The sequence below is a fragment of the Chlorocebus sabaeus genome, chromosome 1, assembly GCF_047675955.1.
Source record: "Chlorocebus sabaeus isolate Y175 chromosome 1, mChlSab1.0.hap1, whole genome shotgun sequence".
NCBI lineage: Eukaryota > Metazoa > Chordata > Mammalia > Primates > Cercopithecidae > Chlorocebus > Chlorocebus sabaeus.
In genome coordinates, this window is record NC_132904.1 from 3,723,950 (window position 1) to 3,751,105 (window position 27,156).

General features: G+C 55.0%; 1 protein-coding gene across 7 annotated transcripts in view; it reads left to right on the plus strand.

Moving 5' to 3' along the window:
• Positions 1–27,156, plus strand: part of SHANK2 (SH3 and multiple ankyrin repeat domains 2) — a 662,741-nt gene that overhangs the window by 289,525 nt on the left and 346,060 nt on the right. For 6 of the 7 annotated variants that reach the window (XM_037998869.2, XM_073008675.1, XM_073008685.1 and 3 more), the window contains one exon: positions 18,237–18,555. In XM_037998869.2, the coding sequence (XP_037854797.1) occupies positions 18,237–18,555 (319 nt within the window). Of the gene's footprint in view, positions 1–12,621; positions 13,359–18,236; positions 18,556–27,156 lie in introns of those variants that run through there. The other variant, XM_073008855.1, reaches the window with a different exon arrangement.

Consider the following 27,156-nt stretch of genomic DNA (forward strand, 5'->3'; position numbering starts at 1 on the left):
AATGTGCATTTGGATCCGCTAACTAGGTGAAGAACCGAGGTGGAGAAGCAGCCTCACTCAGCCGCCTGGTGAGTGCTTCCTTTTCCAGGGTGGCCTGGCAGCTTTACCGGGGACACCTTGATCTAAAAAGGGACCTCCCCTTCAACCCGCCTTCACTTCCAGCCTCCCGGAGGTACTCAAGCCTTGCAAAACTTGGATTCTTATATTGAAATAAACCCCCTCCAAGGCTGTGGTCCTTCCCTGATGGGCTGTAAGGAAGTCCAGGTCTGGGAACCCAGTGGCCCGGGAAGGCTGCACCTCCTGTCTGCTCAGGACTTTTTGGCTTACGTAGTCAGTGGTCCCAGCACATCCTGGTCCCCTGTCTGCTTTGACACACCTGCCCTCTCTACCAGGGCTGTGTGTGTTGCCTCCAGACGTGGGGGGAGTGCGCTGGCTACTGGATACCACAGGCTGTGGAGCGGGGTGGGGAGGGCCACGGGCCCAGACCTGCCCTTTCCCTGAGGACTTTCTAAGCTGAGTTACCAAATAAAGCAACCAAGACACCTCCAAGCACATGATCCGAGTTCTGGAGCCCACATGTTATACCATGGTTCTTATTTTATTTAGGATGAAAAGTAGTTTGAAGGAGCCTATTGGATGATTTCTCCCCCACTTTACTGAATATCTGCAAGTGTGTTGTATTAAATATAATTACAGATGTATTGATGAGCCCGTGACTTCTGCTTTCCCATAGTGATGGAACAGCTCATGTCAGACTAACCCTCCTGTTAATCACAGTGACAAACGCCGGACCAATTCTATATAAACACCAACACCAGCTGCTTGTAGGCTTGGGCAAGTGGCCAAAAGCAGACAGAACTAGAGATGCCGGGACCCTTGACAGAAGAGGCCCCCGCCTTGTGAGGCCCACATTAATTAGGTTTCCCCTGACATAAACTGGAATCTTACTGTGTTGTGGATTCAGGGGTTTGAGGTTGGGGTCAGAGTTGCCTGAGAGACCGGAAGTCAAGAGAAATTCTGGATAGAGGAGGGCCCTGAAGTCTACACATAAATTCCTTTTGGATTGTTGAAGCAGCCTGTGCAGGGTGAGAATCCAGGGGCTCAGTGGAAAACAATAGATTAAAGCCCAGATGCCATGGGGAGACTTAAGTAGTTTCTTCCACAGGAGAGACAGAGTATAGAATTGAGTCCCAACGTGTTAGAAGAGCTTGATGGACATCTTGAGCTTTCTGCTGGAGCCCCAGAGGGGCCGTAGGACTCAGGACTCCATCCCAAGACCAAATCGACAGAGACTCCGCCAACAAAGCCTCAGATCGCTACCTCCACAGGGCAAGGCATTGCACTGATAGTTTTACTACCTACTTGAAAAACTAAAGACACCTCAGAGGAAGATAACAGAACCTGGAGCCTCTCCGACATAACAAACACAATGACCAGTATAGAATGAGAAATTACTAGCTACAAAGAGAAGGAAAGTGCAATGTGCAATCAAAGGAAGCCACAGTTGTTAGAAGCAGCATCAAACAACCCAAGTGTTGAAGCAGACAAGGACCTAAAACAACCAGAACATGCACTGATAAGCTCCCACTTTGTGCGGGGTCTTCTGTTGTGTCCTGAGCATAGAAAAGTGTGTGAAGGCCCCTCCCCTGCCCCAGGCCTTCCAGAAGGCCCCAGTTGTGGGGAGACAGTGTTCATGATGGGAAGACACTTCACACGGTGAGGCAAACACAGTAAAAGTCCAGGGTGGTGGCCGGGCGTGGTGGCTCATGCCTATAATCCTGGCACTTTGGGAGGCTGAGGCAGGCAGATCATGAGGTCAGAAGATCGAGACCATCCTGGCTAACATGGTGAAACCCTGTCTCTACTAAAAATACAAAAAATGGAGCATAATGGCGGATGCCTGTAGTCCCAGTTACTCGGGAGGCTGAGGCAGGAGAATGGTGGAAACCCAGGAGGCGGAGCTTGCAGTGAGCGGAGATCACGCCAGCCACTGCACTCCAGCCTGGGCAACTGAGCGAGACTCCATCTCAGAAAAAAAAAAAAAAAAAGTCCAGGGTGGGAGATAGGAGCATGCCTTCCTTTTATTTATTCATTTTTTAGATGAAGTTATTCAGCATGCTTTTTTTTTTTTTTTTTTTTTTTTTTTTTTTTTTTTTTTTTTGTGAGACAGAATTTTGCTCTGTTGCCCAGTCTGGAGTACAATGGCACCATCTCAGCTCACTGGAACCTCTGCCTCCTGGGTCCAAGCGATTCTCCTGTCTCAGCCTCCCAAGTAGCTGGGATTACAGGCGTGCCACCATGCCTGGCTTATTTTTTGTGTTTTTAGTAGAAACAGGTTTCACTATGTTGGCCAGGCTGGTCTTGAACTCTTGACCTCAAGTGATCTGCCTGCCTCAGCCTCCCAAAGTGCAGGGATTACAGGCATGAGCCACTATGCCTGGCCTCAACACACATCTTTAAGAGGGGCTGGGCTCTGTGCTGGTGATGCAGTGGTGATTAAGACACACTCTGCCCTTGTCCGCAGTTTACAGACATTTTACTTGGGGGAGAAAGACCAAATAAGCAAACTTAAAACTAATGTGACTTCAATATTCAATAAATAGAATGAAGGAAAAAGTCACAGGGGGCTAGCATAGAGAATAAGAGAGAAACCCTCTTGGACAGGATGGCCAAGGAAAGCCTCCTCATGTGTTGACCTTGAGTGTGAGTGCACAAGGCCTGGAGTTGGAAGCAGCCAGACACAGGAAGAGCAGGCAGATGAGTGCCAGATGGAAGGCAGGCACAGCAGGGACAGAGGTGTGTCCAGAGCACTGGGAGGGAGCTGGCAGGGCCCGTGTGGGTGAAGGGGCATGTGGAGGAGCAGGAGCAGCAGAGGCAGTGGCGTAAGTCCCCTAGAGGCCTGTAAGGGGGCAGTGGCATGTTCAGTCTGCCTGGTATCTTCATCAGCTGCAGCTGTTTTAACAAAAATACCATAGACTGGTGGCTTAAGTGACAGAAACATTTTTCTCGAAGTTCTGAGGAAAGTCCAAGATCAAGGTGCCAGCCTTGAATGGATCTTAATTGGGTGTGTGATGAGGGCTCCCTTCCTGGCTTGCAGACGGCAGCCTTCTTGCCGAGCCCTCCTGTGGTGGAGAGACAGAGAGCCACCAACTCTGAAGTCTCTTTTTACAAGGACACCAATCCCATCATGGGGGTCCCACCTCCTTGACTTCATCCAACCCTAATTACTTCCCAATGTCTCCATCTCCAAATACCATGACATGGGAGGTTAGAGCTTTAACACATGAATTTTGGGGGGATGTAAACTTTCGGGCCATAGGACTTGGTGACTGTAGTTGGCCTCTGATGGTCTCAGGTGCTGCTTTGAATAAGTCACTCTGTGAAGGGAGCTGCTGAGCAGGCCTAGCCCTTCATTGTGTCCTGGGACACTCAGGCATTGGGCAGCTGCAGCGGTTCTTTCTGTGTGGTCCTGGCATCTGCAGTCTGGCACCAAATGCCCAAGCAGTGAGGAGCCTGTGAGCAGTGAGCAGAGGCTGTGATGGAGGCAGGCAGGGCCCTCCAGACAGCGTCTACCTTGTCTGGAGCAATAGGGGGAGCAACAGGAACGATATAGAGGTCCAGGCCTTGGGTGGCACCCGGGGCCACCCACGGGAAGTCCTTTCCCTCCATGCCTAGCACTCTGTAAACGTTGACTTGCACAACTGCTGGCCTTCAAGGCGGCTGCAGTTATTACCCTTTCTCCGACCTGCAGGCTCAGGCTCGAACAGGCATAGCCACGTGCCTGAGGTCTCAAGCAGCAAGGGTGGAAGCAGGCACCGTCCTCACTTCCAGCCTCACCCAAGCTTTCCTTCTGTGCCCAGTGGCAGTTGTGTGGTGCTGACCTGAGAATCAGGGCCAAGGGGCCATGCTGCTTCTGAGTGTGCAGCTGCTCAGGAAGTGGAGGCAGCGGGCACGTTCCCTTAAGGACTGAGAGCCGGGCCTTCCCTCGACCCCCCATGGGCAAGCTGGCCATGTTGTGAAAGGGTGTCTGTGGCTGGAAACGGAGTGACACTCCCACCCACATTTTGGGAGTCCCTCCTGCACCTTGGTGGGCCCTCCTGTAGGGGAGGGGAGGTGGTGGGCGCCCACCCCAGTGTGGCTTGAGACAGGGAGAGCTGCTGCCCTGTTTAGGGTGCGGTGGGCTCAGGGTGCCCACTCCCCCAGCCTCCGCTGAGGTCCGATAGGGTGTCCACTCGGTCCCTAGATCTCCAGGCTTCTCCTCCCTGGGTTTCTCTAGCCTGTGGGATTCTCAGAGACCTCATGAAACCTCAGCAGAGTGAGGGCTGGTCACACTACTCTACAGATGAGAAAACTGAGTTCCAGAGCCCCGCCTTGAGTCAGAGACTGACCCAGGACTCACATCTTCCACCACCAAGCTCAGATTTCATTCTTTTATAAGAAACTAGAACAAAGGACCCCATCAGGTCCTGTGGAAAGAGGATGGCTCACCCCAACAGGGGTCCGCTAGCTCAGCTCTGGTTCCTCCCAGGGGCTGGACACCTCTTCTCATGGTGCAAGATCACTCAGACCCCCAGGGTCCTCCATCAGCCCACAGCCTACTTGGCCTGCACCTCGGCCCCTGGTTGTGATTCCTGACTGAGCAGCCCATGTCCTCGAGAACTGGCGGAGGACGTCTCAGCATATAAGCCTCATTTTCCCCTGTGGGAGGCCCAGGTATCCACAGTCACTCAGCTCTCAGAAGGGCCACCACAGGGGTGGCTCATGCTGCCCGTAAGCCAGTGCATGGGCCACTGCACACCCCTGGGCTCCACCTCTGCTCCCCCGTCAGGGCAGCGTGTCCCGCACACAGTAGCGTCCTGTGCACTGGGGCTGCGGCTCTGCAGGGAGCCTGTGGCCAAGGCTGGAGCTGCGTGGAGGGAGGGCAGAGGAGGCAGCGTCTGGAGGCTGTGATTCGTCTAGAATATACCTTAGGGAACCCCTCACTTCTCTTTGTAGTCAGACCCATTTTCACCCTCCAGAGCTCCTCCCCACTGCCCCCAAAATAGCCGTGTTCTTGGCCCTAAAGCCCATTTCAGGGTCAGAAAACTGGTGAGTGGTATCTCCTGGAGTTACACCCCCAGTCCCCTGCAGCTCTCCATCCAGCCAGGGAGACAGACCCTGTGGGAGATTCCGATGCCCTCTCCTCAGTGCCCTCACCCCGATTTTCCACAGGCCTCCATCAATCCTGCAGGAGCAAAGCTTCCCTCAATGACTCCAGCGACAGGAACATTACAAACGCCACAGACTCCTACCTCTTTGTGCAAAGATAACCCCGCATTATTGCCGAGATGCCTTTTTATATCTTGCGTTATTTATAAAAGCATGATTCATTTAACAATTATTGTGAGATGGAGAAATGTTGCCTACTAATATTTAAATTGCAGTTATCTAAAGCTACGAGGGAAAGAAACAAGAGCTGCTATTTTGGATCTGGTGGGGGATGGGCAGGAAGAATTCCGCTCTAGCTTGTACCTGCCCTGCACCTGCCACCCCTGCTCCTGGCTTGGCACCCGCTGGCTCAGGCTCTTGCGCACACACTTTCTCAGCATTCGGTCTTTGTTTCTGCAAGATAAAGTGGAGCTTGGGGCTGGTGGGCCCCCGAGACCCTATACAGTTTCTTTTCTTTTTTCAGCTCCCCATGGGCCTCCAGTCTGAACAGAGTTAGAGCCACCTCCTGTGTGTTTTGTGTTCAGGTGGAAATAGGCTCAGGTGCTCCCCTGCAGCTACCCCTGAAATATGGGGTGGGGCCTTAATAAATCTCTGGGATATCAGGGCATCCTCTGCCCCAAAACCCTGTGAATTTTCTTGGCATGGCTTCCTACATCCCAGCATTTTATTTTCTTCCTTCTGGTTTGGGTGTGATCACACTCAGGGTTTTGCCGCGGGTTTAAGTTGAAGGTACTGCTCAAAGCTGGCCCTTGTACCTTCCTCAACTTGGAGCTCCTTCCTGGCAGGAGGGCCCAGGTCTGAGTTACACAGGAGCAGTGTCTTGGGGAGATGGCCCTGCCCTGGCCTGGGTCAGGACCCTGTCTCTAGCGGCCCGATGGCCTTCCACTACCTGCAACCACCTGGGCTGCCCGGAGAGACTGAGAATGCCTGTCAGGACCTCCCTCGTCACCAAGCTGTTGTAGTAATCCCAGTAATGAACAGTCAGCAATAATAAACAAACTTCAGTCGTGGTCATGGTGGCAGCAGCTAACCTCTCTTGAGCGCTCACCGTGCATAAGTACTGCGCCCAGTAAGCACATGACCCCCCGAGCAGCTCCTTGAAGTGGCCACTATCACTGTGCTTGCTTTGTTTTTGGAGATCCAGATTCCAGGGACATTTTGTGACTTGTGGACAGTTGCCTTGTGGGATTTGAACCCAGAAAGTCCAGTTGCAGATGTTGCAGAGACGCTCTCAGGGTCCCTGGACCGCAGGCCTCCCTGAGAGATGTGGCGTGCCCAGTTCTCTTGCCTGGGACCCAGCCTCATGGGTGGGTCAGGGTCTGGGTCACCAGCAGTAGAGTCCACCCTGGCTTGTTGATGCAGGAGAGGGAAGACTCTGACAGATGTCAGGCAGTCACTGTGCTCCAACAGGACTGGAGAGCCAGGCCTGGAAACCGCGGCAAGCCGGGGCAGCCAGTCGGGGCAGCCAGTCAGGGCATCCAGCCACAGGTGGGCTCTGTGGAGCACCTGGTGCTGTGCACAGGCAGAGGTGCTGGCAGGAGCTTGACATTGTGCTGGAACCGCGTGCCACACCCACTGGCTTCGGTGAGTTGCTCCTCCTGCATCAGTGCCTTCCTGGTCCATGTGTCTGATTGGCTTGAACTCGAAACCCCAGCAGCTGGGGAAGCTGAGAGATGAGCCCTCGCTGTTTCCAGGCAGGACATGGGGTGCGGGGAACTCCAAATGCAGTGAGGATGCTGAGGATGCTGGCCCGGCTGCTCTGCAGATGCAGTGAGGATGCTGAGGACGACAGCCTAGCTGCTCTGCAGATGCAGCGAGGACGCTGAGGATGCTGTCCTGGCTGCATCTGCTCGTGGGGCAAGGCGGGGCAGTACATGCCTTCTCAGGGTCTGGGGCAGCCGGTAGCGTGGCTGTGGTTTAGCACAGGCTTCCCTGGGCCTCCACTGGGCGCATGCAAGGCCCTGGGCAGAAGTGGGGGTGGGGGTAGGGTGGGAGTTGGAGAAGGAAGGTGGCTTCTGGCCTCAGGTGAATAGCACAACTAGAGACCAGCCTGGTGAAGCTAGTAAAGTGCTGTGGAACACTCAGAAAAGAAGCTGGGACTCACCCCCTCTGTTAATTCACTCATGCATGTATTCATTCATTCATTCGTTCATTCATCTCCAGAGCACTGGGGATCACTGCCAGTGTGCAGGGCAAGGAGGAGGGCTAGGCACGGAACCCGCCTTCGACGAGCTGCGAGGCTCCTGGCTCCGCAACATGCCCTGAGGGCTCACTGCTGCCACAGGAGCCCTGAGGAGAGGGGTCTGTCTGGTGCCTGGATCAGTAAGGGAGACTTCCTGGAGGAGGCAGCACCCAGAAAGATAATGTGAATGCATTGTGAGCAACAGACCAGGACTTGTTTATTATAGAGATAGGGCAAAGTGGGAGGATTGCCTTGCTATCTGCTTACAGATTTTTAAAAAACTAAATATATTCATTCAGTGATCACTGACACTGCCTCCAGGTACTACTGTTACAAATATTAACTTACTTTATCCTTATGACTCCCCTGTGAAGCGGCACCATTAATATCCCCATTAAACAGACTAAGAGAGGTCACGGGACTTTTCCGGGGTCACAGAGCTAAGACTTGCCCCCAAAGGTGTCCCCACAGTGTTGCGTGCACCAAGCCCCTCCTTTGTGCTTCAGACATGAGCTCGGGTAGCTCTACCCTGCGGAGTAAGTTGTGCTGTTCCCACTTTACAGATGGGGAAACAGGGTCAGGGGGTGTCCAACCAGCCCATGGCTGCAGGGGGCATGAGACAGAGTCAGCACCCAAACCTGCGTCTTGACTCCCACGTCCGGTTCTTTCCAAACCACATGGGCACTGAAGCCACAGCAAGTGGAGGCGGGTGTCTGATCGCCACTGAACGGGGGGCGTTTCTGAGACCCGTGCGCACCTCTGAGTCTCTCCAGGCACGTTTATAACACCTGGTACGGCCTCCCCGCCAGGACTTCAGAGCACCTTGAAATGTTCTGATGTGCGAAGAGCTTTTTTTTATGCAAGAAGTGAAATTATTTTCAGCCCGTTGTCAAGCAGTTGTCAAAAGACATGGCAAATAAAGGGCTTAGTGAGTCTCAGGGTTTGAGGGCGTGGTGCAGTGTATGGGGTGAGTCTGTGGGGTGCTTGTGGGCAGGGGCTGCAGGGAGGGAGGGAAAGGGGCACGGGGCTTTGAATGTCACTGGCTCACAAAGCACCAAGGGCCAGGCACTGGAGCTGGGCTGAATGGAGCTGAGCTGGTGTCTGCGGGGCCAGGTGGGGTGGCTGAGAGTTTGGGGTTCATTTGGGGGTGACCCTTTTCCTTTCTGGAAACTCTAACTTCAGAGCCTCCCTCTCCTCTTTTCTCTTGGTTTTCAATCTGTCCATGGACAACAGACAGACTCAAAAGGTGCTCGCTTGCGTTTTGGGATGGGTGGGCGTGCAGGCAGGCAGATAGCTTCATCACCAACCACTCACATTGCCACCCTCTCTGCTACCCGCCTGCCCCCAGCCCAGCTCACACCCGGAAGTTCTTCCCCTCCAATCTCTCCCTTTTCCAGAATGAAATCCGTTTGAAATAAAACCTCATCTGCATTCAGTAGGAATGTGGCCAGCACAAGCCTGCAGGGTCGTTGTAGGCCCTCCACACAGGACCCCTATAGGAACAGAGGTTCTAAAGGCGGAAGGAAGGGAAGACTCAACCATGCTGTGGGCATTTGGGCTCCAACGCATGGAAACCTATGTGGGTGCAGTAGGGTTGTCTGACCCTTCCCGGACCCTGGGCAGCTTAGCGCTCAGCCTCTCTGAACCTCGTCCGTCCCGTTTGCCAGCCTTCCTGCTGGTCTCAGGGACCCAGGATGGCAGTTCCAAGGGGACATTCCCAAAGCCTGAGGCTTTTCTCAGAGAAAAAGATTTCTGGAAGCCTCAGGGGAAAATGGGTTTTTAAGTTTCGTCTTTTATCTTCGTCTTAATTTTTATCTCCACCACTACTAGCACTCGGTCGTCCTCGGAATCCTTGTTTTAGAGATGGGAGTGGTGCTAGTGAGTTCCCGGAGTTCTGCGAGAGGCTCTGCTCCCGCCTCTGCCTCTGCTGCCCCAGCTCTCCAAGGTCACCTGGTCTGTGGCAGGTTTCTGGGTCTCCGTGGCTTGGAGGGTGAAGGGCCGGGCCTGTGTGCAGATAGCAGGACAGTGCGAACCATCTACCTGGGTCTCAGGGGTGTGCTTGTCTCCTGCAATAACCCAAGTGTGGATATCTGTGAGGGCCCAGACCCCAGACACTCACACCAAACGTTTGTCCACACAGAACTTCCCGCCCAGCCAGGCAGGCAGGGCAGCCTTCAGGCCGCAGATGCGCTCATAAAATGAGGGGCAGAAGGAATGCTGATGTTCCCATGGACACATCCCAGGGCTGGAAGAGAAATATTCCCCTAGGAGGGCAGGGACGGGGACACCAGATGAAAACTGCCCTGGAGGCTGCACAGGGGTTTGTGTTTGTCGAGGCAGAGATTGTGCCTTCAGCGCCAGACTTCCCAGCAATTGAGGAAGTGGTCTGCACCCACTGGGGAAGGGGGCAGGTGGTGGGTGTGGGAGAAGGAGGCTCATATAGGCTGCTGCCCGCGTCTGACAGCGAGAACCCCTGCACACACGTAGTGAGCCCCCTGTCGCTGGAAGTATCCATGGGGAGCCTACCACATAGCCAGGAGGGTGGTGTCAAAAATGGCCCAACACCCTCTGCAGGATTTCTGTAGGGTTGACCAGAAGACCCCGTGTGGTAGAGCCTGGCCCAGGGCCGGGCACTCAGTAGGTCTGTGCATGAGACTGATGGAGCCACTGCTGCTCCTGATCTTTGTGAATGGTTTACTCAGCCTCCTCCGAGTGTGGGCGGGAAAAGTTGTCTGCTTATTGAAAGAATTGAAGGTGTCTGAAAAAGGGATCCTTTAGCCTGGGGGTGTTCCCTGGGTTCTTCAAATCGTCCAGTGTCCAAAGCCTCACGTGCCCCGCCCCTCACCCCTGCACAGCCTGAGAAGCAGGCCTGGGTCTTCAGATCTGGCTGTCTTCTGTACATGCCCCCAAACCGGATGGGACATGGGGTGTAGGGGTGGGGGTGGATGGCGCAGAGGGACACCAGGGATGGAAGCCAGCCGTGTTCCTGGTGACGGGGCCTTGTCTTGGGAAGGCTCCTTCCCTTCTCCCTGGGCAGCTCAGGGTTCGTGGAACCCCTGCCTGGCCTCCTGCTTGTGGGCACATGAGCGGCTGCTGCACACACACACGATGGCGGTCGCTGAGGGTCCTGTCTGGGCCAGCTGTGGGTGCTGCTGCATGGCTCCCGTCCAGAGGTTCTGGGTTCTGCTCCGGTTTAGACGGGGCAGGACCTTTTCTTGGTCCTTTGGCATATTTGACATTGGAGGCCCCTGCGAGGGGAAAAAGGCTCCATCTTGTCCCCTGCGTCTGTCCAGAACAGATGCAAGGTTGTCACATGGCCCCCGGGAAGTGGCTTCTTCCCCACACCCTCCACCCAAGGTCATCCGTGGCCAGCAAGGCAGCCAACGATGACAGGACACCGACAGGACACCACTGGCCTCAGGCCAAGGGCCATCCTGGCCTCACCAGCCCAAAAACGTGCAGGCTCTGCCCGCACTGCTGCAGGCCGCAAAGGCAGCAATGCCAGAGCAGTGATTGGCTCAGAAACTTGGCTTGGGATGAGGCTCTCTGCTTTTGGGAGGGAATCGATCAGTGGCAGATGGAGGGGGTGTTGAGCGTCACTGAGTCTCCCCGAGAGTTCCCTGAGCTTTGGTGAGTTCTCTGGGCTCACGTGGCTGAGCACACGACCAGCCGGGTCCCCCAGCCTTGGAGGAGCTCCCTCTACACACCAATACGGACACGGTGGCATCCCCGTCCCAGCCTCCCAGCGCTCGCCAGCCAGGGCAGGCAGCCAGGCCAGCACATAGCAATGAACTAGACACTCACCATCTGGAAAGCTTCTGGCCCCCCTGGCTGGTCCACCATGAGGACACATCGTCAGGCCTCTCAAAGTAGGGGAGGCTTTGTGCATCTGAGGGAGGTTCTTCTGGAAGCCGTTCAGCCTTGCTCAGAGTGTCCAAGTGCATGAACCCTGTGGGACATGCTGGTGACTCTGACCTCAGAACCATTTCTTAATGCAAGTCTTAGAAATGGCTTCGACTCACTCGGTTTTGTGATTTGGCGACGCATGGTAGAGTGAGAATGTCACCCCTGGCAGAGTTTTGACATGGCTCATGAGTTGTGTGAGTTAAATAAGAGATGAGGTTTATTGCTATTTCTGGGTTTCTGTGGGGTTGGTTTGTTTGTTTTTGGAGACAGAGTCTTGCTCTGTCCCCAGGCTGGTGTGCAGTGGACAATCATAGCTCACTGCAGCCTTCAACTCCTAGGCTCAAGCAATCCTCCTGCCTCAGCCTCCTGAGTAGCTGGGACCACAGGTGCACGACCACACCCGGCTAATGTTTTAAAATTATTTTTCATGGAAACGGGGTCTCACTGTGTTGCCCAGTCTGGTCTCAAATTCCTGAGCTCAAGCAATTCACCCACCTCCACCTTTCCGAAGCGCTGGGATTACAGGCGTGAGCCGCCACGCCCGGCCAAGAGATGCTGTTCGGGTGCTCAGCTGATACAGGGCGTACCCTCAGTGATTCTGTGGCAGTCTCTGCTCAGAGGCCCTCACGGAGGGATGCCGCCGTCCCGTCCCCGGTATGCCTTCGGGGAAAGGCTCCTGGGGGAAGCCAGCCTCCTCGTTCTCACAGCGCCATTTTTATTGACACGAAGTGTGTCAACCATATGGAATTAAACTTCAGTGCTCTGGTTGCTTTTTCCTTGTCTTGTCTCATCTTTCTCCGATTTTGGGGGGGTGTGTGTGTGTGTGTATGTGTCTGTGTGTGTCTGTGTGTGTGTATGTTTTAAATTTCTGAAGCAGTTCTCTTAGCAACCAGGAAAAAAAAAAAAAAAAAAAAAAACAGCACACTAAATTACAGCCCAGCACAGGCATCAGGCAACAGAACCTTGCCCCTGGATGCTCCACGTAGCTTCAGGAAGCTCCTTCTCCTGGTGTAGAAATAATGCACTGTCCACCTGCCATAGGGCACCAGCCTGCATCCACTTCTCTGTGTTCGCTTTATAAATCTGACTTTCTCCACGTAGGGCTTCCAAGGGATCGCTTTCCTCTTTTTTCTTCTTCTGCTGGGTTGGAAATGCCTAAAGTGACCCTGAGGAGCTCGCTTTTATCAGCTGCCTGGAATCGGGGCCATCCTTGGCAGGGTCTCAGTTTAATTGTCTTTTTATCTCTCTCTTTAAAAAAAAAAAAAAAAAACTAGGAGGGGGTGGAGTCCTGTTTTTTCCAGGGTAATTACCTCGATGGAGGGGGAGCCAGAGAAGTCATGGGCACTTGTGTCTGATTCTTTTGAACAGAAATATAGGTCGTGTTCAGAAATTCCAGAATGCTGGCCATGTCTGCCCAGGGAACGTGGGTCTGGTGTGAAGCTTATCTGGTACTTGGATGCTTCCCTCCCCCTTGTCTGTCTTACCACATCTGCTAGCTGACAAACAAACTTGGCTTTTTCTTTAAAATTTTTTTTTTTAAAAAATAGAAAAGCACAGTGCATTATATTTAGGCACAGGCGCATGGAGCGCCCAGCACCAGCCCGAGTTTCCTTGGATAACTGGGGCTTGAGATCACTCATGCCTCCCGGCGTCTCCCAGCTGCCAGCTCGAGGACGCCTGATCTGCGTTAACCCTCCGCGGTGCCTCTTCCTCAATGCCCTGAGCACAAAAGCAGAGTAGCCCGGCTCACATGACGCGCGCTGCGAGAGGTAGCCGGGTTTGAGAGCAGCCCGTCTACGTGCAGTTGGTTCCCAGCTGACAGACAGAATATGGGGTGGGCTTTGTCACCAGCACGCTGGGTCTGGCATGCCCAGCTATGCTCGGAAGTGCACCGTGCCCAGACACCCGCCACCTCTCCCCGGGTCCCAGCTGCTCTAGCACCGAGGGGCCGGGCTGCACGCCTGTCCTTCCTCCCATCCAGGAAGGTTATATAATGAGCGGACCGCTGCCAAAGTCAGAGGGAAAATGAAGTCTTTGTTAAATGCCTTCACCAAGAAGGAAGGTAAGGAAAAAGCTGTCGGGAGCCGGGTGCATGGGAATTAGCAGCTGCTTGCTGATTCTCGGGGTAGGGGAGAGGGAGGACTCCAGTTCCTCCTAAAATTGCCAGTTGTTAATCCCTGGCATGTCAGGGGATAATGACTTTGGTTTGGGATATGGTTTGGTTTGAGTTGGTCCGGATATAACGCTGTGGAAGGTCTTGCCTTATTGTGTACTGCTTTCAAGCCTTCAGCCCTTGTGGGATTGCATTCTGGAATGGCCATCCGTGGGGACCGTGCCACGGAGCGTGTTAGGAACTAAGTCCTAGGGAAAATAAAGGAAGTTTTGACTGTAGTCCTCAGTGACCAGAGAGCTGCTAGGCACTGGCCAAGGCAGGTCGGGGCACACAGCTGGCTGCACTGAAAGGGTGGCTGCCTTCCGAGCCGCTCCCGGCTCTCCCATCCCTGGGTTGCAGTTACATGGAGTGGATGGGAAGGGAGCGTGGCCAACTTTAAAAGTGCACATGCTCTTTGTCATACCTTGTGTAATTTTTATTGTGGGGAAAAAATGTATAAATAAATGCATGTAAGCCAGCTAAGAAAATATCCACCTACTTAGAGTGTGCAGATTGCCTGAAAGAAGGAAACAGTTGGGTGGAATATTAATCATTTTCAGACAGAAAACAGTTATTTTTAACCCTTTTCACAAAAATCATCATTTCCATGGATGGTTCCAGTTTTGTCAGAGAGCTCTCATTTTAGGAAATCAGATATCATATAAAGATGTGACTTTAAAGAAATGAGGAAGGTACTTCCCAGCCCCAGCTTCTAGCAAAATAAACACTGAAGACATTTCAGTACTCAGGAAACTAATTTAATATGAATCTTGGTAATTAAGCGAAGTGATTTTCGTTAAAATGTTCGCACTGATGTCACCGGTGAGATTTCGTTTGAGTAACTTGCCTGGTCCACAGAGTAAAATGTATTTGAAAATGTCCCAACTCTTTTATTCCTTAATCCTCCAAGGGTGGCCCCCCCATGCGAATTCTTCCCCTTCTCTAAGTCCCTACTCTTCTGACAGAGTCTTAGGAATGTATATAAATAACCACCTTTGTCTGTGCCCATTTTCTGACATTATTCACCAAAATTCACCTTCCGGGACTTCGATTTTTATAATCCATGAACAGCCTGAAAATTTGGGGGTTTTGGTGTTAGGTTAATTCTGTATCTGTTCTGTTCTGTTCTATAGACTTCTCTTTCCTAATGAGTTTATCTTAGCAACTGCCAGGACTCCCCCAGATGCCATCACTTGCTATGAAGGCTGTGCATACCTCCCCCAGTTACAAGGGTCAGAAAAAGAGAATTGGCTGTATTGTCAGGGCGGGGAGGCTGGGCGCGAGGCAGTCGGCTGTGGGAGGCAGCGTTTCCGTGACTGGGGGCCCTGTGATGTCTCCTTCATGTGGGTAGGGAGAGCCCTGGCCTCTCCTGGGTGCCCCAGGAAGCTGGGGGTTCTGCGGCTGCTTCCTGCTGGCTGTGTCTGTTTGAGATTTTGGCTCTCACACCAATACAGTCTTCCAACACGTAATCTCTGTAAATGAAAGATAATCGCTCTCTGAGACTGTGGGCTCATCAGCCCTTTGCAAGGTCTTTTAATCCACCCGCCCAGCCCCCTCCAATGATAGGCAGTTCCCAGATCACCCGGAAGCCCTCTGGGCCAGTCGTATCTTTGTAAACCTCCATGCGAACACTCAGTGATCTACAAGGGTTTTTTTTAGTCTCTGCTGGTCCAGAGGGAGGGGCCCCAACGTGGTTTTCCCTCATGACCAACAAAACACAGACTCGGTGACCTGTCCCAGGGATGAGGTTTTACTCGTGGGTGGTAGCTGCGGATCCCAGGCCAAGCCCCTCGAGGGTCTTTGGAAGGAGAGGTGTCCACGGAGGGTGCCATCAGCCTTTTCCGTTCCTTGTCTCTCCCTGGCCACCTGGGTGGCATTCATGGATCCATGTGCTTTGAGAAATTAGGAGTGGGATCAAAGTCGCCGCTGAGGAACCCCAGCTGCTTAGCAGGGCATCTTCAACGACAGAAAGGCTTCACAGAGGAACCAGATCAGAGCAGGTGTGAGACCGCGACCTCCCCAGTGTGCCACCTCCAGGTTCTTACCAACAGCAGGCACTGACGTCCGACTGTGCCAAGTCCAGTGTCCAACCTCAGGACGCTTTGCGCAGCTCTGTGCGGCTCCCCAGGCTTGGCTCTAGCTCTGTCTCCAGGGCTGCCCTGTGTCCTGGGGAGGTGGGGAAGGTGTGCTGGGTCTCAGCTGTTTCCCGTGAGCAGTGCCAGCACCCTCCATCCCCCATGAGCTCTGCCAGCACCTCCTCTGTCCTCAGGAGCTCTGTCAGTGCCACCTCTATCTTTAGTGAGCTCTGCCAGTGCGAACCCTGTCCCCCATGAACTCTGCCAGTGCTACCTCTTTCCCCCAGGAGCTCTGCCAGGACCACTTCTATCCTTAGTGAGCTCTGCCAGCATGACTTCTTTTCCTCATGAGCTCTGCTAATGCCATCTTTGTCCCTGTGAGCTCTGCCAGCACCACTTGTTTCTCATGAGCTCTACCAGCGCCATCTCTGACCCTCATGAGCTCTGCCGGCACTACCTCTGTCCCTCATGAGCTCTGCCAACTCCACCTCTGACCCTCATGAGCTCTGCCAGCACCACCTCTTACCCCCATGAGCTCTGCCAGCGCCACCTCTGACCCTTATGGGCTCTGCCAGCACCACCTCTTAACCCCATGAGCTCTGCCAGCGCCACCTCTTACCCCCATGAGCTCTTCCAGTGCTACCTCTGACCCTCATGAACTCTGCCAGCGCCACCTCTGACCCTCATGAGCTCTGCCAGCGCCATCTCTGACCCTCATGAGCTCTTCCAGTGCTACCTCTGACCCTCATGAACTCTGCCAGCGCCACCTCTGACCCTCATGAGCTCTGCCAGCGCCACCTCTGACCCTTGTGGGCTCTGCCAGCACCACCTCTTACCCCCATGAGCTCTGCCAGCGCCACCTCTGACCCTCATGAGCTCTGCCAATGCAACTTCCTTCATGAGCTCTGCCAGTGCTATCTTCGTCCCTATGAACTCTGCCAGCACCACCTCTATCCCCCATGAGTTCTGCCAGCACCATCCATGTCCCCAAGACCTTCGTCATTGCCACCTGTGTCCCAAACTACTTGTGAGATTCTTCTCCTCTGAGGCATGAAGTTCCCCCCAGACCCACTCCCAGGGAGGACACATGTTTTCTCTTGCCTTGCAGTTTGTCAGATGGTAGCCCTGGTCCTGTCAGTGCAAACTTTGGAGCCAAGCGTGGCTTAAGCCTAAGGGCTGAATCCTGTAGCCGGTGAAAAGCTGCTGCAGGCGTGATTATCACGGGCCGGGAAGAAGCCCATGCCTTTGGCCAGCCGGTGGTGGTGGTTTCTGCTGTTTCCTGCAGAGCTTTGAGGGCTGCCTTTCAGGAGGTCCTCTGTCTTGGAAAGGACGCTTGCCGTTTCAGGAACTCTGGGTGACCCAAGGCAGCTGTGGTGTGGCTGCTACCCCTCAAAGCTCCCAGGGGCTGTTGCTCTCATTCTGAGTCCCTGGGCTCATTGAGTCAGGAGAGTGAGGGCCTGGCCCCATCTAGAGCTTTGTAGGGTGTCAGATAAGTGGTGCTCAGCCCCTGCCTCCTCACACAGTCCCCACTTGGTGGGAGGGAGGAAGGCGCCTCCTTAGTAAAGACTGAGATTGAATCATCCAGCCAGTAGACTCGGAGACTGCATGGTTGGCTCAGGCTGCATGGTAGAGCACCACAGACAGACAGGCGGCTTAAACTCCAGATATTGGCCGGGTGCGGTGGCTTATGCCTGTAATCTCAGTACTTTGGGAGACCAAGGCAGGCAGATCACAAGATCAGGAGTTCAAGACCAGCCTGGCCAACATGGTAAAACCCCGTCTTTACCAAAAATAGAAAAGCAGGCATGGTGGCAGGGCACCTGTAATCCCAGCTACTCAGGAGGCTGAGGCAGGAGAATTGCTTGAGCCTGGGAGGCAGAGGCTGCAGTGAGCCAAGGTTGTGCCGCTGCACTCCAGCCTAGGTAACAGGGCGAGACTCTGTCTCAAAAACAACAGCAGCAGCAACCAAAAACAAACAAACAAAAAACAGATATTTACACCTCCCAGTCCCGAGGACTAGAAATCTGAGATCAGGTCATCGCAGGGCTGGTTCCTCCTGAGGCTCCTTTTGTGGCTTGCAGATGCCACCTTCTCCCTGTGTCCTCATGGGGAGATCCCTCTGTGTGTGTGTGTCCTCATTGCCTCTTCTTATAAGGACCCCAGTCCTATGAGATCAGGACCCCCACTAATGCCTCTCCACCCAGATTATCTCTGTAACGACCTTACCTGCAAATATTGGTGCGTTTTGAAAACGTGGGGTTAGGACATGAGCACATGAACTAGGGGGACCAGTTCAGCCCATCACAGAGGCCCAGCTTAGGTTGTGGGGAGGGGGGCCCTGTGGCAGGCAGCTCGGTGCACTCCTGCTTTGTGTGATGGCGCGGCCCATCCTTACACATGCCCAAGCCAGCCGGACGTCTCACGGGCCAGATGGAAGCTCAGACCCCGTGTCCCTTCCATGTGAAGCACTGGCTTGAGCTCCTTGCCATGGAGACGTTCTCTGTCCCCAGCCTGCCTCTCTGCTTCCATGTCAGGGGTGAGTTCTGGGCCTGGTGGAGTCCAGCTGGGGTCTTGGCCCAGAACTCACAGCTCCCCTCTGCTAGGCTCGCATGGGGGCTTGGACGCACGCAGGCCTGCACCTCCCTAGGGTCCCCACCCAGCTGACCGCGACACGGATGCACTCACCAGCCTTTCTCCCTGTTCTTCTCCCCAGTGCCCTTCCGAGAGGCCCCGGCGTACTCCAACCGCCGGCGGCGGCCCCCCAACACGCTGGCCGCCCCCCGGGTCCTGCTGCGCTCCAACAGTGACAACAACCTCAATGCCAGCGCTCCCGAGTGGGCCGTCTGCTCCACGGCCACCTCGCACCGCAGCCTCTCACCCCAGCTGCTGCAGCAGATGCCCAGCAAGCCTGAGGGGGCCGCGAAGACCATCGGGAGCTACGTGCCCGGGCCCCGCAGCCGGTCCCCATCACTCAACAGGCTGGGCGGCACAGGCGAGGACGGCAAGAGGCCGCAGCCTCTCTGGCATGTCGGGTAAGGAGTGCCACATGCCAAGGGGAGGAAGACCACCATGTGCTGGGGGTCCCAGCTCTTCCAACTTGGGGCTGGCCCAGAGGTTGAGAAGGAAAGAAGGAAGCCCATTTTATTCCAATGCGGGTGTTGAGGACACTTTCATGCCTGAGTTTTGCCCAGTGTCCCTGCTGACACGGTCTCCCGCACGGGGACCGGGGTCACCTTCCCGAGCCTCATGGAGGCCCATGATGATAGCTCGGGGCGGGTATGGAGGCTGAGCTGAGTGTCCTGGGGTGGGCTGGGGATACGGCTGGCGTCTTGGGTCCCGTTTCCTTTCCTTGTGCACTGACTTTTTGGTCCTAAGTGAAATGTCAAGAGGGAGAGAGGCAGGGCTGCAAGCCTGGTCAGGGGTGCGTGCCCTCCCGAGGGCCACGTTTGCAAGCGTGCAGACACACCGTATCCAAAGTGAGGGTGCACACAGGTGGCAGGGAGAAGCCCAGCACAGAGGAGAACACTGGGGGCTGGAGAGGCTGGCTCAGGGCTCTGGTGTCTGGCTGTCTCAGCAGCTGCAGGGATGGTCTCAGGTAGTGCTACCCACAGGGGAGCTCTTGCAGGCCTGGGCCGAGCATGGCAGGAGCACAGAGGGCAGGTCCGTCAGGAGCACAGAGGGCAGGTCCATCAGTCTCTGAGGCAGCCCCAGGTGACAGGAGCCTGTGCCTTGTTCCATTTCCTAGACAAGGTCATGGGCAGTGTAGGGCAGACTTTGGGACCTGCCTGTGGTGTCCTGCCCAGCACCCCATTCGGCATCCAACTCCAGGTCTGGGTCTCTCCCGACTCTCCTGCCTCCTGAGCAGCCAGGGGAACTGGATTTGCACTCAAAGCTCCAACTCCCAAGCAGGTCTCTGCCTTTCTCACACCACCTCCTGGAATTTTCAGGCGAGGAAGAGACCTCCCAGGGGTCCACTCATTGTCGGGGCCCCAGGTGCTGGGGTTGGTGTTGGTTCCAGCCATGAAAGTTGCGCCTGCAGGGGCAGCGGCCGTTGCCGCAGACGCCTCCAGGTTCTCATGGGCACTGCTGCTCCAGGAGATCACCGTGCTGGCTTCCTTGCTGCAGGATGCCTCTATGAGGAGCCCAAGGTCACACAGCCGGAATGTAGCAAGGGCAGGACTCGGCGCAGGCCCCTGGCTCTGGCGTCTGGGGACTTGGCACTCCCTCAGGTTTGGGCCTTGGACCTGTGCTTCCCCGGCTGTTGCCATGTTTTCGGTGATGTCGGCATTCAGTGCTGGGGCCCCTGACTCGCCCCCATCCTACCTGCTTCCTGTTTCCTCCCTGGCCTCAAAGCCTCTCGGGGTCCACAGCCTGGCTGTGGGGAGTCTTGCAGACCTGGGTCACGCGCTGTTGCCAGCTAAGGTCAGGGATGTCAGGGAGGAAGACCGCCACCACCCCTGCCCCCAGGGGCTCCACGTGGCAGGCTCCATGTGAGTTGGAGGAGGGGTCAGTGCCTCACGTTGTCCCAGGAAGGGCTGATCACCCTGACTATGACCAGCAGCCCAAGCTTTGGAGTCACAGCCAAGGAGGCCGGGGGGAGAACGTGCCGGTGAGAGCGTGCTTCTCCTGGCCCCTAGGCAGGGTCCAGCCCTGACCCTCTTAGAGCTGGCGGACCCCCGTCCTCTCAACGCTTTGGCCTTTAGCCCATGGATGCTTCCCACCAGAGCCAAACGAGGAGGTCCAGCTGCCTCTGGTCTAGATTCCTGCTTGGAAGGACCCCGAGGGAGGAGTCCCAGGTGCTGAGAACAGTGGGAAGCTAAATTAAAGGGCTCCCCTGAGGCAGCCAATTGCACTTCGCACACTTAGCGAGACTTCTGACTACAGTTTTAAAAGAGTGTGTGTCCCCTTCGCCCAGTACAAAAATCTAATAAGAGAGCAAAGGCAACATGGCCAGGGACTTGAGCCGGCTGTAGACGAGATGTGACTCAGGAGAGAGAGAATCTGCCAGGTGTATTGCAACTACGGTCTGACCGTCCCTGTTTCCCTATTCATGTGTGGGGAGCAGAGGATGGAGTACACATGTGTGTGTGCATTTTTGTGTGTGCATGCCTGTGTATGTATGTGCACGCATTTTTGTGTTTGTGTGTGTGTGTGCATTTGCCTTCGTGCATGCAGGTGTGTAGACCTGTGTGTGCATGTTAAGGAGAGAGAATCATTGTGTATGTGTGTGTGTGTGTGTGTGTGGTCATCATGGTGGTCAGCCTGCCTCAAATGCTCATTGTCTGGCCTCCTACGTACACGCTTCGGGACTATATCGTTGTATAGCTGTGTAACCTCGGGCAGCTAAAACCCAATCTGCCTCTTCTTTGTCAATTATAAAACAAGGGGCCGGGTGCAGTGGCTCATGCCTGTAATCCCAGCACTTTGGGAAACCAAGGTGGGTGGATCACTTCAGGTCAGGATTTCAGAACCAGCTTGGCCAACACAGTAAAACTCCATCTCTACTAAAAATACAAAAATGAGCTGGATGTGGTGGCACATGCCTGTAATCCCAGCTACCCGGGAGGCTGAGGCAGGAGAATCACTTGAACCCGGGAGGCGGGGGTTGCAGTGAGCTGAGATGGCACCACTGCACTCTGGCCTGAGTGACAGAGCGAGACTCCGTCTCAAAAAGAAAGGTCCCAGAAAGACCACCTTCAGGTTTTTCTCGAGATCAGCTAAAGTTGTTCAGGGTGGCCGCCTCACACAGCACCTTGTCCAGCCAGGGCTCGTTCCACATTCGTTCTTAGAGTTCAGGTCCGTGTTCAGTCCAAGGCCCAGAGCTTGGCCAAGACTGCCCCCTTTGTCACCCAGAACCATTGGTAGAGTGACCAGCCATTCAGGTTTGCCTGTGATGCGGGACTTCCAGTGCTAAACTCAGGACAACCAGTCCCCCTAACTGTGGGCCACTGCCTGTCCCGAGTTGAGGGGCCCTGTTCTTACCTGGTGGCCCTGACCTGTCAGTCCCATCTTTCTTGGCCTCGTTCCCATCTTTTTCCCTTTCCCCACCCCCTCACAGCCTCCCTGTCCGTATCCATCTGTCTGGGATTCAGCACTCTCAATGGTAGCAGTAGCTGTGCTGCGGGAGGAACCCTCTGGGTGGGCACTAATGAGCTGAGAGGTCCTTCCCCTCAAGACCTGTGTCCTAACTAGGACCTGCCAGTGGCACGGGCGTCCCCTGCTATGGGACGGCAGTAGTGAGCATTTGCCTTTGAGGCGACCAGGTGGGATGGAGAGTTGGAGGCAGGCATGCTTCTCCAGGCTTCTTTTTGAGGTCCCCTGGGATGAAAGTGGGCTATGCGGGTGCCATTGTTGTATTCTGTCCCTGCATAGGGCCACATGCACTTGGGACACAGAAGTGTCTGCACGGTGAGGGGGCACAGAAGGGAGCCAGTTCATTGAACATTGTTTGTTTATGGAGCAGTTACCCAGGCCCATGCCGGGCACCGGGACATTCAGGTGACGCAGCCGGGGTGCAAAGGCTGGTGCCCTGAGCACACTTGGTCTGAATGTCCTGCAGACGAGGTACAGCCAGGGGAGGGGGGCCCGGCCGGAGCTGTCTGCTTCCTGGCTGTGGACTGAGGGCCCAGTGTGGAAGTGGCCTTTACTGAGAGGGAAACGCTCATTCGGCCAGCCCTGGTGATGCTGGATGGTGGATCACAGAGCCATGCAACCCAGCCCAGGGCCTTTTTGAGGCTCCAGGAGGTGGCCGAGCCCCTCTGCTTCTTGTTCATCCTTGAAGCTCAGAGCACAGCCCCATGCCTTGTGCACCTGCCCTACTATTCCTGAAAAACCAGCTCTTTCCTAGGGCAACAGGCACTGGCCGTGCGGCACTAACAGGGCACTTTCAGGGAGGCTGCTGGCTCCCAGTATCTGGGGCCCTGAGTGCCCCAGAGCTCTTTCTGGTTGCCATCAGAAGCATAGGTGACAGCGTGCTCTCCCTGCTGTGGAGGGAAAAGCCCTCCCCGCTTCCTCCTGTCTCGGGGGTGGGGCAGCTGCCCATGAGCCCATGCTGAGCAGCCGGTGCTGACCATCCCCCAAGCGGTGCTGACCATCCCCCAAGCGGTGCTGACCATGCCCCAAGTGGTGCTGACCGCCAGGGCTCCCTGGCTCTGCCTACCCGCCAGGTGACTTTGGGCAAGTCACTTGTCGGTTCTGTGCCTCTGTTTTCTCCTGTGTAACGTGGGGCTGATGACTTTCGCCCCCTCCCGTGTGTGCTGGGTGGATTCAGTGGCATTCAGCACCCGGCCTGCACTGAGATCCACAGCTGCTCATAGAGAGTCTTCAGTTCTGCAGAAGCGTCAGCCGCTCTTAGGGTCGTCTTCAACCTCATCCTCATCGTGGACAGTTTAGAAAGACGCCACTGGCTCCTGTAGGGCAGGGGTCAGAGGGCATCAGGTGTTATTGTCCCGGTGGCAGAGGCTTGCTTGGGCTAAGAAGCAGGGCAAGCAGAGATGGCCAGGTAGGAGGAGGGTGACTGTCCTGGGCAGGGAGGTGACTGGCCAGGCCCCGTGTCCCCCTGCTCATGCTCAGCACCCCTCTCGGGCCAGACTTATTTGCCTAAACGCTGACCCAAAGACCCAGAAACCTTGGCCAGGACTGCAGTGGGTGTGGCAGTGTGGTCAGAGCCAGCCTCAGGTCACTCTCTCAAATGCAGCCTTGATGGAGTTCAGGGAGGCCTCCCAGCCTCCCCAAGGCCCCCACTGGGACTCTTGCTGGCACCAAGCAATCCAGTGCCTCCTGGCCTGGGCTCAGAGCTGCGGGCAGGGTCTGCTTCCTGCATGGAGGTGCCAACCCTGGTTCAAAGCCACTCTGAGCCAGTTTGCACAATGGTGAGCACCCCGAGGAGCTCGCCGGGCCCCACCTGGGAACTGGTGTTGCAGTGATGGTGTAACAGGAAGCGGGCTGCAAGGGGTGTGAGGGGGCCGAACTGTGGACGGTCAGTGTCTGCTGGGAGGTGAGGGCTCTCAATGGAGACACTGCAGGGTCCCTCGCTGCCCATCACTGCACAAGCCCCTCCCGAGTGAACCAGAACCTGTGGCAGTGCTGTCCCTCTGAGGCAGAGAGAGGAACATGCCCCACTCTTGTCCCTGCCCCCATCCTCCCCCACGGTCTCTCCTGCCCACCTGTCCCTTGTTCCCCCCCCTTCTCCTCATTTTCGTGTGAGTGTGTGTGTGTGTGTGTGTGTGTGTGTGTGCGCGCGCGCGCTCCCGTCCTCCTAGAGGTGCTGGTCCAGGACACCTGCACACCTCTGCTCCCTCAGGTATGAGGCTCAGCCAGCTCCGCATCTGGGGGCGCCCTCTGGTGGCGCCCACTGGCACTGCTGGGCCACGATCTGAGAACATTCCTGAGACACCTGAGTCCCTGCTCTAGGAGTGCGTGGGGTGGGGGCGTCCCTGTTCCTTCTGGGTCTCTCCCAGCTGCCAAGGGGTTGGTTGGCCTGCCCAGGTTCAGAACAACTCTCGATGTATTTCTACAAAGTGGCAGCCTAAGCGCTGCTCTTGCCTCACCCACCAGGGAACGTCCTGGCCACCCTCTCTTTCAAGAATGTTCTTGGGTGGGGTCAGCTCGGCAAGGAAGAAAGACTCGTGCTTTCGAGTTCAGTTGGTGGAGATGAATGCTGCAGCCCTGTCCACACCTTGTCCATTGCATGCATGAGGGACAGTGGCACCCACCTGGCCACACAGGCAGGGGCTGGACCCCAGCAGGACCTGGTGGGGCTCTGGGAAGCCCGTCTTTGGCCCAGTGACCTCTGTTTTCCTGAACGTGGCATGGGAACCGAGGTGCAGCTGCATTCAGGGTTTCAGGTGGATGAAATGGGCAGAGGGGGCATTGGCCATCCCGGGATGCTGCTGGTGAGGGGTCAGCAGAGCAGTTTCGAGTCAGTGCCAGGACTGTGGCTCCTGCTTGCCCTCCTGTGCCCCATCATCCTGACCCAAAAAGTGGGGGTGGCTGGGCCCTGCTGGCAGAGTGGGGGTGAGGTGTGGAGTTGGGAGCTCTCCTGGTGACCCTGACTTTCTCTTTTCTTTTTTTTGAGACAGAGTCTCACTCTGTCGCCCAGGCTGAAGTGCAATGTCATGATCTTGACTCACTGCAACCTCTACCTCCCAGGTTCAAATGATTCTCCTGCCTCAGCCTCCCAGGTAGCTGGGCTTACAGGTGTGCTCCACCACACCCAGCTAAGTTTTGTGTTTTTAGTAGAGATGGGGTTTTGCCATGTTGGCCACACTGGTCTCCAACCCCTGACCTCAGGTGATCCACTCGCCTCAGCCTCCCAAAGTGCTGGGATTACAGGGCTGAGCCACCATGCCTGGCCTGACTTTCACCTGTGCCCAGGATTAGCCTGGCAGGGAACCGGGGCCAGATGGAGGGGCACCCAGTGTCCTGTGCCCATCCCTGAAGCAGTCACTGCAGACAGCAAGGTGAGACGTTGCAAATAATCCTGGGTCCCCATTGTGCATCCTCAGAGATGCTGTCACCAGAACCACAGAGGCAGAGTGAAGCCCTCAGGCCCAAGGTGCACAGGGCTTGGGGACACCCACCTTGAGTAGGTCCCAGGCCTGGGTGATTGTGCCTCTTGATACCTCCAACTGTTTCACAACTCGACACATCAGAGGCTCTGCTGGGATGAACACAGGGGCCCCTCAGTGGGGCTCCCCACCTCCACCTTCTGTCTGCTCCGACCCCTCAGATTAGCGGAAATGCATCTGCTGACCTGTGCTTCTGCCCAGTTGACAGTCAGCTCCGTGAGGCCTGCATCTGTGTCTACCATTCACGGTGGTCTGCAGACCCACATGGCTATGGGCTCACAGCCCATCCACAGAGTACTTGCTGAATGAATGAATGAATGTGTAACTGACTGGTGAATGAATGAATGGAGAAAGGTCAGTATGTCGACCATACTGTATGTTCACCCAGGCTGGCTGGGAAATGGCCCACTTCACTGATCCAAGTCACCCCACCGAGAAGATTACCAATTTTTTCATTTTAAGAATTCAGTGATTTGGCCCTTATACCAAAGCAAGTTGGTTAGAATCCCTCCTGGTTGTTCTTGGCCAGAGCGTAAGGAAAACATGGACATATTGGGGTGCAGGAACTTCAGTCCTCACTGTGCAGGCAGGACAGCAGGAGGGACCCCCAGCGTGGCCCGGGTGCCATGTGTCCTGAGCGGGACAGCCACTCTTCTCCCTGGGCCGCAGAGGCCTGGCTTCTGCTGCTGTCTGTGGCTGCCGTGGGAAGAGTGGGGCCCAGCAGGAAGATGTAGTTCATCAAATGAGACGTCACAAGGATAAGACACCTTGCAGCAGGTGAGATCTTGTTCACCTCATTCTGTCACCAGACAGAGCAAGGAACCCTGTATTTCCATACCCAAGTCTGTATTTCCATACCCAAGTCACCATTTATGGAGCCTCCATTTTCTCACCTGTAAAACGGGGACAGAGATTCTCACCGCTGCCTTTATGGGACTCTTTGAGGTTCAAATTAACAATGAATAGGAAGACATGTGAGCATTTGGGTGGAATCGCATGTCACTGCCAGTAATCACTTCCTAGAACCATGTACACCACTGTGGTCTGGAAGAAATAAGGCTTTCCTGTTTTTAGATAAAGATTTTCCAGGCCATGGGATTGATGGGTTAGAGAACTGATTCCTGCAAAGAGAATCAAGAAACAGAACTTCAGAGTTGGAGCTGTGTTCACTTTGACTTCTCTGTCAAGTGACACACACTGGTGCCAGCTGGAGCAGTGAGGTGAGACAGGCACTTAGTTACCGACTTTGCAGCTGCAGCAGGGCAGTGTGAAGGTGCTGATGTTTGCGTAACACCTGGCAGAGTGCATTCTCACAGTTCCTCCTGATCATCCCCTTTTCTGATGGGGAGGTTGAGGCTTTGAGAGGTTAGCTGTCTTGTCCAGTGGTGGATAGTAAGTGGTCAGCTGGGCTTCAGGCCAGGTCTTTCTGAACTTTGGGTAGATGAGTGAATAGATGTTCAGAAAAATGATAAGATGGATGGATGAATGAATGGTGGATGGATGGGTAGATGGATGATGGATGGATAGATGATGGATGAATAGATGCGTGGATGGATGGATAGATGGATGGATGAATGAATGGTGGATGGATAGGTAGATGGATGTTGGATGAGTGGATGGATGGATGAATAGATGGTGGATGGATGAGTGGATGGATGATGGATGGATAGATGATGGATGGATGGGTGGGTGGGTGGATGGATGGATGGATGGATGGATGGATGGATGGGTAGATGGATGTGTAGATGGATGGATGGTGGATGGATGGGTGGATGGATGGATGATGGATAGTGGGTAGATGAGTGGTGGATGGGTGGAAGAACCGGTAGTTGGGCAGATGGAAGGAGCCTGGATGAATAACTGATAAAGTTAACTGACTTCTCAAGTAGGGCAGGCTCAATCTCCCCTGCCAGCTGCTATTGAGGATGCACAGTGGGGCCATGGGGTTCCTTGCAGAAGCTCCTTGGGTGTGGAAGACCTGAGAAGATGCACTCCTCGTTTGGTTCCTAAGTTCTGGACTTAAGCAGCTGCTGTGTCAGTCACATAACAGTTGTGAACAGACCC